This window comes from Meleagris gallopavo, chromosome 15, assembly GCF_905368555.1.
Source record: "Meleagris gallopavo chromosome 15, MGAL_WU_HG_1.1, whole genome shotgun sequence".
NCBI classification, from domain to species: Eukaryota; Metazoa; Chordata; class Aves; order Galliformes; family Phasianidae; genus Meleagris; species Meleagris gallopavo.
The window spans coordinates 14657801-14667803 of NC_139418.1; the positions used below are offsets into that span (position 1 = coordinate 14657801).

At 46.8% G+C, this 10003-nt stretch overlaps 1 protein-coding gene and 1 long non-coding RNA gene across 52 annotated transcripts in view; one reads left to right on the top strand and one right to left on the bottom strand.

The window, feature by feature from the left end:
* Positions 1-2925, bottom strand: part of LOC116217216 (uncharacterized) — a 41013-nt gene extending 38088 nt beyond the window's left edge. For 46 of the 50 annotated variants that reach the window (XR_014886610.1, XR_014886637.1, XR_014886630.1 and 43 more), the window contains exons 1-2: positions 2684-2817; positions 1704-1806 (exon numbers count right to left, since the gene is read on the bottom strand). This is a non-coding gene — a long non-coding RNA (uncharacterized LOC116217216). Of the gene's footprint in view, positions 1-1679; positions 1807-2683 lie in introns of all 50 variants that reach the window. The other 4 variants (XR_014886602.1, XR_014886611.1, XR_014886603.1 and 1 more) reach the window with 4 other exon arrangements.
* SMIM32 (small integral membrane protein 32) lies at positions 909-4631 on the top strand. Of its 2 annotated transcripts, none has more exons than XM_085236854.1 (2): positions 909-923; positions 2048-4631. In XM_085236854.1, exon 2 carries the CDS (start codon positions 2612-2614, stop codon positions 2930-2932), a length of 321 nt encoding a protein of 106 aa, XP_085092980.1. In that variant the 5' UTR covers positions 909-923; positions 2048-2611; the 3' UTR covers positions 2933-4631. The 2 variants fall into 2 exon arrangements, with proteins under 2 accessions (XP_085092980.1, XP_031411575.2); XM_031555715.2 differs by lacking the exon at positions 909-923 and having other exon boundaries at positions 1466-2375; positions 2491-4631.
* Positions 4632-10003: the final 5372 nt, after the last annotated feature.

Below are 10003 nucleotides of genomic sequence, written 5' to 3' on the forward strand. Positions count from 1 at the left end.
TCACACCGTGACCATTAGCAACGGTTCTCAACCCAAAGCCATGAACATGAAGCCATGGCACTGAACTACTGTGTCCTCAGGGCAGAAAACAAATCCCGAAAGAGCATGAGATAACGTTTTGTAGGAGGAAAAAGGAAAATATTCCGTTCCATGTGGAACCTGTACGCCAGCAGGAGTGGAAAGAGGGGGCTCAGGCTGTCCCTTCAGCCTTGGGGACAACTCTAGTGGCTAAAAGGAGTGCTCCTCTAATGCAACGCTTCTGTGCATCCATTGCAGCATTTTTGAGGAGTTGGCAGAGAAGCCATTTTAATGAGCTTTGGGCTGAAAGACGTGAAACACGAAGACAATCCTTGCTATTTTCAGCACTCAGCCCCCGGCTGCCTCTCTGCTTTTCCTACTGGATTAATAAAACCAATAAAGTAAACAAACAAAGGATGCAAAGTTTGGTTAAGGCCAACCAGAGTTCAGGGAGGAAGAGGGCAGGGTGCTGGGAAGACACGCAGACCTCCAACCACCCACGTCCTGCACTGCTCAGTGCTGCTCTGGCTGCAAGGAGACACCATAGGTAGGACAGTTAGGAGCTGCACCAGCTTTTTTATGGCTCTGTTGATTTTTCCAGCCCCTGTGTTGGCTGCCTGCCTCTCCTTGCTGCTCTTTGAACCCGTGCAGAGTAAATATGGGTAACCACGGCCGCGCTGTGGGCAGGGGGAATGGCCCCAGGAGGAGCCACCGCGGTGCCCCGTTCTGGGGTTAAAGATGGGGAAATGAACCAGGGCACAGGGAAAAGTCAGCTCCTTTGGCTGCAAATGGAGGGGAGGGGAGGGGGGGAGAAAGAAAAAAAGAAAATAAAACCAGCAAAAGCCTCGGAGGAGCATTGCCCTGCAAATTCACATCTTGACCCAAAGCAAGGAGGCAAAGAGCAGGTAGGGGCTGTTCTGGTGATGGGAGCAGGATGGGGAACGGAGCTGTGAGCTGACAGCAGCCTTCAGCCGTGCCACCAGGAGGGCACAAGGGCTCAGCAGGTACCTGGAGCTCAGCAGATAAGAACAGGCTGCACAAGATCATTGCCTCCTAGCAGAGCCTTCATTCCCTTTGATTTAAATCTGCCTGACGCGGGGATTTCTCCTCTTTTCATTCCCTCTTTCCTCGCAGAAACATTTATTATGCTAATTGAAATGTTTAACCTCTCTGGACAGCCGGTTGCAATAGTTCATCATAAGCAGCTTTAATGTTTGCTTGGATGGGTACCCTGGGGATGGAAAACGCGAAGGATGCTTCCTGCCGTCGGTTTCCCCTGCACTCCTCTCTCCCCTGCCCTTCTGTACCCCTTCCTCGCCCCTGCCCCAGGTTGGGGCGAGTTAAAAGGAAGCATTAACGCGCTTATCTGATGCGACGGGGTGAGCGCAGGCTGGCGAGCAGCCAGCAGCTAATAGCGGCATAAAGGCAGTTTGATGGAAAAAAATTAACATGCTAATTGTCAGGCTGGAGAGGGTGCCGGGGCCCGTGTGAAAGAAAGAAAAAAAGAAACAAAAAGGCATTCTCTGTGCTAGAGAGATCAATTTTAACAATAGAGATTTGAGAGAGGGGGAAAAAAAGAAGGAGGAAAAAAAAAAAAAAAGGCTTTGATGCCGTCGCCTTCTTTTCGTCCCATTCTCTGCTGCCCTCCCCCAGCTCCAAACCTCTCCCCGCAGCCTGGGGCTCACACTGGGGTTGCTCGGAGGATCTCTCGTCGCTCAGCACGGTGCCCCCGGCAGACACACCGCGCTCCCTCCCTTCCCGGCACAGAGTGACGCTGCGGAGGAGCTCCTGCAGAAGGAAAAGTCCCGTTTGGCACAATCCTGCCCAGTCCCGCTCCGCAGCGCGGCTGAGGTGAGGGCAGAGGGGAGGTTTCCAAAGATTCTCTCCCCCCTCTGATTTACAGGGAGGAATTTTGCTGTTTCTATTTTTAAAAAAAAACTAACAAAGGGACCTTGGAGAGATTTCTTTTTCTTTTCATTTGGTTTGTTGTGTTTTGTTTCTTTTTTTTTTCCCCCCCCCCCCCTCAAAGCAAAAAGAGATGCTTGGAAAGCAGCAAGCCCAGCCTTAGAACGGGAGCTACGTGGCGCATCGGTAACCGGGATTAAGAAACTCAACTCATGCACCGGGATTCCGGCAGCGGGCAGGAGCCCGGAGGAGAGCACAGCGAACCCAGCGGGATGCCAACGCTTCAACCGCCTCTCTCCGCGGATCCAGTTTAACCCAGACTCCATTCCAGTCGGGAAAAGCACCCGGAGAGCCGCCGTGCCCTCCCCTGGACGGCATCGAGGGCTCCAACAGCCCAGACCCGGTCCGAGGGCTGCGCACTCCATGCGCCCGCAGGCGGGAGCGGCACCGAGGTACCAGCGCCGGGTGTGATTTATGTCTGTGGGTGAATGCTGTAAATATGAGCCACGGAGATTTAAGAGCAAATCCCCTCGTACGGCTTGGGGAGTAATTCGGTTTTACTTCTAGGTAAAATGCGGCTCGCTGTCAGGATTTTACAAGCGGGAATATTCTTCCTTCCCTATGCCAAACAGTGACTGTGTGTGCTCTCGTTCTTTACTTCGACCGTGGAGGAAATTTAAGCAAGAACATGTACAGTGAATTGCTAAACTCAACCAGTGCCACCGAAGCTCACCTCATCCTTCAGACCAACACTCCCTACCTGGGCAGCACGCAGCGACCCGTCAGCTCCTCCGCCTTCTACATGTCGACAGCCAGGGTGCTAAAAGAAGGCGAGATCAACAAGCCCGACCTGGTGACTTACATCATCCTCTTTTTCTTTCTGCTCTTGACTGTGACACTCATCGTGCTCTTCATTAACTGCCAGCTGAAAAATTCTTTTTTTGCTACTCTTCCTTACGACAGATCCCTCCGGGAAGCGAGGAGCCCGTGGAGGACACAGGCTGTGTGACACGAGGGGGAAAACAGCGTCTTCCAGCAGCAGCAGGGAGCAGCAGCGCTGTGCAGCACAGCATTCTCGTCCGCATGGCAGCGGGTGGCTTCGACCCTCCTTAAAATAATAGGCTGCGCCGCAGGGAAAGGTTGCTGAAAGAGACGCCGTACGCAGATGGGAATAGCTGTAAATAAAAGGCTGTACGACGAACTGAAGAGATCACGCTTTGGCAAATTGATCGGCACTAAAAGGAAATTGCCCCCCGATTCCAGATTAAGCGCTGTGTGTATGCAAATGTCATCACCGACCCATTCAGTGCCCATAGAAGGACATTTGCATTAACAGCAATCTCTGATTTGTGCATCTGGTGCAGCTGGTTACCCATGTTTATGAAATCATAGCACTGAATGTAAAACACAGCGTATTTACCTAATGGCTCCATTCTGAGGACCAGAGTTTACTTTCCAGACCCGTTTCTCTCCACTGCTGCTGAAACGCTCGGTAATGCAATGGGAGCCATGCCTGGCAGGAGAAAACCAGAAACGGTGGTTTAGGTTTTGATTGGGGTGCTGCTGGGGGTGGTGGTGGTGTTCTATTGCATCTTCAGTCAGGTTTCAAGTCACTGCCAGCTATGGGAACCACTGAATACCTGAGTAACTTGTTTTCAACTTCCTTAAGTTGCAAAGGAAATTGCTCGCCAAGGCATGAAACCAAAATAATCAGGATGGAGAGAAGGAAGGAGAGAAAATAAACATCATTAATCGTATGTAAACTAATGAAAGGGGAGAGCGGAGTGCTCCGAGCTCCGCACAAGAAGCAGATAACTTTGGAGAGCCACTGTGTTACAGGAGGAGCTGCTCCATGGCAGCACTGCCACTCCTTGCTGCCACTATTAGGCCGGCAGTTTGGAGCATGCTTCATCAAAAGGGCAGCAGCATGATTGATTCACCACTCGTTAACGATAACATACACTGGTTTAGATTAATTAGCAACCCGGTTTTGTTCTAGAAGCTGTATTCCCGCTTCACCTTCGCTGACATGCTATTTAAATAGATGACAGTTTTTAGGAAATTTGCAGTTAGAGTGCCATAATTATAGACCATACAGCACAAACCCCAGAACAGTATTCATGTTCCCACAGCGGGCAAAGGGCTCTTTCCTGGTTGTTTTCTCAGCCACAGTGTCTCCACACACAGCTGAATCGCAGACGGCCAGAAACACACCCTTAAAACCAACTTCTACTCCCACTTTTGCAAGTGGACCTCCAAGCAAAGGACAGGGGTTCGTGCAGTGCCAGAACTGCAGCCCTCAAGGCGTCCTTATCACACGGAGCACAGCAGAAGTGCTGTGTGTATATGCACGTAAAGGACTTCATCCAAATGAGAAGATTCTACAATGCAATCACACACGAGCATGTGGGACAGAGACACGAACGTACCTGGGCCCTGACAGCGAGCTTTTATACAAAGAAGTTGCACAGTTGATATACTTCCAAGTCATTGTCTTGGTTATCATCTTTTGTTACGCTCAAAAAAGTTAAGCCTACCACAGAGCAGCCCGAAATAATTTATTCCTTGACAGGTGGCCAATTTTTATCTCATCTGAACCAAATTTCACTGGTGTAATTCCAAACAATTATTCTAATGCAGAAATAAAGAATAAATTCAAGTGTGTTTATCTCAGCCCATTTTGAATAAATTGAGCTTTTATCAAATCAGCCATTTCTCATTTATTTTTAAGTAACGACAGCTTGTTTTCATCTATCAGCCATAACGAGCTTGGTCTAAAAATTCATGCTGGCAAAACCCTCAGAACCTGATAGAACACATGTTGCAATGCACCATACTGTACATTTTCCTTTATTAAGATGCTCTAGAATAACCCTGGAATAACCATATTTTCCCCCACAGCCTGATACTTGGAGCAATGCTCCCAAAGGAATGACATCTACTGCAGAAGAAAGCTCCATCAATGCTATTCTAAGCTATGCATGAAATAGATGCAAAGAAAACATCTCTGCTTAAAAGGAACTTATAAACAGGAGGAGACGGACTTTTTACAGGATCTGATAGCAATAGGGCATGGGGAATGGCTTTAAAGTAACAGAGGGTTTGATATTGCAAGGAAATACTTCACTCAGAGGGCATTGAGGCACTGGCACTGCAGCCAGAGCTGTGCTGCACCATCCCTGGAGGTACCCACAGTCATGGATGGGCCCTGGGCAGCCTGAGCTGGGGGCAGCCAGCACATGCGGGGTGGGGCTGGGGGCTGTGAGGTCCCTTCCAACACAACCATTCTGTGGTTCTGATTATTATCAATTACCCTGTTGTTCTGCCTAGACACCAGTGTTGCTAGCCCAAAAGGACCCATCCTTTTCCTTGGTTTTCCTAGGTGCGAATGGACTAGGGTGGGCATTTCTATGGACACTCATCCTCCTGCTGTTCCCTTTCCCCTATGCAAAAACCAGGAATTGAGCATGTTCTACGCTTCCATCACTGCTGACAGCTGGGAAGGACTCACTGATAGGACTCACAAGGCTGTCATAAAAGTAAACAATGCAACAAGGCAACAGGCAAAAAATAAACACAAAATCTAAGTACCTCACTTCTATTTAAGGATGCCCCAGGTTGGTGCTGCATGGCAAAGCAAAACGCAGGGCTGCGTTACATGACCACGCTCTCCTAATTGGTGTCAAACCACAAGAGTCCCACCAATTTGTAACGGTACCTGCACTAATGAGTTTGCGTCTAGTAGCGTCTTCAAGAGAAATGAAGAGCTCTCATCCCAGGACATCACTTGAAAGCAGGAATCACCATCACAGGGCTCCTCAACTCAGCTCTCATTAGGAAAGATGAAGCTTTTCACTGGGAGGAGGAAAGGAGGGAGGCTGAGGACTGGCACAAAGCCATGAGCGAATGCCAAGAACAGTGAGAATTTAATAGTTGCTCTGCAGTTACACCCCTATCTACCAAGGCATTTCTTTTCCTTGCTTTCCAAGCTTATAAAGAAGGATTCCAACAAAGAGTTGGGTAGAGGACAATCTTGATTTCCCAGCCTTTTCCACAAGGTACTTGAAACATTTAAAACATCAGCAGAGAGATCAGACTGAAAAGAGAAAGATAACTCGGATTGGGTATTTGGTTGTAGGAGTTTGCTCTCTTCCTCTCCTTAACTCAAGATCCTGAGCTTCTACCACATACTTCAGATGGAAGCAGATAAGGTTGCTTTACATCTGTTAATCCATACAGAAAGCCTCTTGAGCAGGAGGTTACACTTGTATTTTTCCAAGTTTTTTCCTTCCCTCTCCCTTTTTAGCCTCCCAGCAATACCCCATCCCAACACATGGGGCTGAGCCCAGCATTGTGGTACAACCATGGACACAATCTGTTCCCTCCTGACCTTCCAGGACTGCAATACCAATCTCTTACAGAACACTTCAGATTCTCTATGTGGCTCTTACAGAAAAAGATCTATTTTGTCTTGCATTATCCCTGAAACTTCTCCATTCCAGCTGAAGTCTAACTCACTCCCACAGCTCAAGGCTTCTGAGAAGCTGGTATGACGGCTTGCTGAGAGCCATCTCTGGGTTTAAGAGGTTTCAGAAAACGAGATTTCACAGGAATGACTGTATTACACAGCATTTCTTATTTAGACCTAGAAATAACTACATTGTTTATAGTCGAGAGGTACAACTTCAGAAAGAGAATGGAAAAAGTCTATAAAGAAGAAAACTCCTGTTCTTAGAATAACAGAGCTGTCAGGTTTGTTGTTTTGTTGGTTTTTTTTTTTTTTGTTGGTTTTTTTTTTCCCCCAAATGTTTTATGGGGGAAAAAGAGGAGAAGACACCATTTATCCTTTCCATCTCTAAAGATACCAATCTGCTGTTCAATATCACTGCCAACACTGGAGTGTAACCTGCCTCCCCTTAGTAAAGACAAGGGGCTACAGAGGGACAGAACAAAGAATGGCTGCCTCCAAGGACCACTGCAATCCAAGCCAGCTGCTGTATGAGACTTCTTATGTTGCCAGTACACAGTAAGGGACCCACAGAATTTTTCTGACACCATCACTGCACAAGCAGGCCCCTGGCCTAGAGCTGCTCAGAGCACTCCTCTAGCAGTGGCTTTGTCCTACCAAACCCACTTTTGACCTCAAGCAGGAGGCAGATGGACACCTGGTAGTCCATGGGCACCCTGACTGCTGCCTTCTGCTTCGCTGCCTCCAGCACAGCACCTCTGAAAATCATTCTGACAGCAGCCAGGCAACACAAGGAGTCCAAGAATTAAATACAGACTGACAGACAAGTGATAAACCAGCCCTACAGACACCTGCTCTGTCCCATTAGCAGTCTTTCCATCATACACATCTATAGTAACACTGCAGCTAGCACATCAAAATATTCTGAGTAAATAAGAATACTGTGCTTCTCAAATGGTTTTGTTTTTTAATGGAACCATCCTCATTTCTTGAGTTACATGGGATACTTCTAGTGACTTATAGTTCCTTCCATAGACATGCAGAGCTGCTCGCTGCAGTTTGCCCAGCCACAGACTGCATCAGGTATAAGCACCTCACCACATATCAGGACATGGGGCAGTTGTGCTGCTGGCTTCTGGCCATCTGTCGATAGAGCACAAGTTTAAGATAGCAGTGAAAGGATTAAAAACAGCAAAAATAAGCATGCTGCCTGACATACTCTGTGGATTCTGGATTTCCTGCCTCCTGATTTTTGGAAGGAATATTCTGCTTTCACCTGGATCCCTATTGTCCTCCAACAGCATTTACCAGCCAACAAATCTGCAGCCTCAAATATACCTTGAGAAGCAGAGAACAGCAGAACTAATAGGATTGCAATCCAGACCTTCCCTTGTGCTTGCACTCAGAGCTAAAAAAAAATAAAATATGTTGTTTACAGAAGTATTTTTACAGCACGTTTGAACACAGGGCCCTATAAGGCAGTTAGCGAGAATATATTCAAAGAAGAATTTGATGCAAACTGCCTGGAAGTTGTAAAATGCTGAAGCGTCTTTCACGTGGGTATTTTATGTTGGTGCTCAGGCCAAGTTTTCTTTTATTAAGGCCTGCTCCCTCTTTTAATACAAAAGCACTACTAGAACTCGATCAGCTGGAGGCTGCCTTCTTACCAGGCACCATGAGAGCAGCTCCTCTGCACTGCACTCTGGAGGTCTCTCTGGATAGTTTAAAAGGAAAATACGACTAAATACAGAAATATAGGACAGAAAAAAACAAAAAAAACCAGGCTGCATGTTTCAGTCCACCTGCAAAAACTAGCTAGCCCATACTCAAGGCACGATATGCCATTGTACCCAGTGTATCAGCAATTCCACCACGTGGGTTTTCTGCAGAGAAGTGTCCTATGCTGCGTGGACAGTATGCTGTTGTCTTCATATGGCAAGAGACAACACATAAAAGGAGGAAAAGGGAAAATGCTGTTTTTAAAAGCCTAAAGGGCACCAGTCGTGACGTGCAGGAACTGGAAAGCCACAAAAAAGGATGCCTGATTTAAGTACCTGGAAGCAGAAGCAAGACAGCAGTGCTCCAAGTGGATTTCAGTAGTTTATACGATGGCCTCACACCCTTTGGGGAGCAATTGTTTTCCAAATTTCAGATTTCTGTTGTTCCCACAGCACAGTGGGAGGTCTAGGGGGCAGATGCAAGACGGATGGCACAAATCTTGTCCCTCCTCTCCACAGCCCAAGCAGGCTGCGTTTATCAGTTCGGATAAGCTACTCCTCTGCTTCCTACTGCACGTGCCAGCAGCCGGAGTGAAAATCCACAGCACTGAGCTACAGACAACCATCTCTGCCACGCCTGTATGATAAAAACGCACAGGATGACATTTCTTTGCTTAGAAGTTTATATGCAGCTATCCAAAATCTGAGGGGAATGATTATTTGTGTTGAACGTTATCAACACAAAGCGCTAATGCTGGCTGACTTGCAGAGCACCGATCAGCACAAACTCCTTCTCCTGCCAATACTAATCGAGCAGGAAGATGATGCAGTACCTAAAAGCATGTACACGAAACGGAGTGGCTGACAATTTACAGGTACTTTGGGACTTGTTACAAATGCCTCAGTGCGCACAGAAGATAGCTGGCTCTGCATCACAAGTCAGAAGACTGTTTAAGAATTCAGGATTGGAGCCAGTGTCATCATTTTATGATCCAAGTTTTTTTTTCTATACTACAGTATCTGGAAAACAAAGTAGATACACACAGCAGAGCTTTCTAACAACAGCAGGTGGAATAAAGTAGCATTGATTCTGCTCTAACTTGCCTCACTCCATCACACAATCATCTGTCACACACACACACACCCCTTTCCCCTCCACAGCTCACATCACTTGAGTGAAGGGCAAAATTCAGTGATACAAGTATGTAATTAAAGCAGTGAGCTCCCTAAACAAAATTCCTTGATTCCACGTTACTTGGCTTCCGCATAAAACTTCAGAGATGTTCTTTATGAGCAGTGCCCCACCAGATGGATCAGCAGACAGCAGTAATGCACCTAGAATACCTACAGCAAAAGCAGTTTCTTTGCAACAGTTCTTCTAGGCAAGCAGAATTTCCTGGGGAGATGTCAGGGAATGGATGGTCCTTGGTTCACCAGGGCAGAGCACTCTAGGCAAGGCAGGCACATTTTTTTTGGCACAGCATATGACACCCAACATCTTATTGCTTTAAAAGTCAGTTAGATATTTGCATTTGTCTCTGTATACAGAGAACAGAAGGAGCCTCTGACTCATTTATAACACACAATGCAAACTGAGGTGGCTATACGAGCTGGGTTTTGCCCAAAGCTTTTCTGCTTTTAAAATAAAAATATATATATATATATATTAACCCCTTCACCCCTCCCCCCCAATCCTCCACACCAAAACAGAGCAGAGAGCAATTTCATGGGTTGTTTCAGCTAGCTACTCACAGAGATGTAACCCTTAGCTGCACATCTACAGGAAAAAAAAACTCTGCTAGAGCGTTACAGGAACTCAACATAAGTCAACACTTATTTACAAGTATTTTAACACATAATGAGGTAGAGATGAAGGAAATAAGAAAAAAATCTG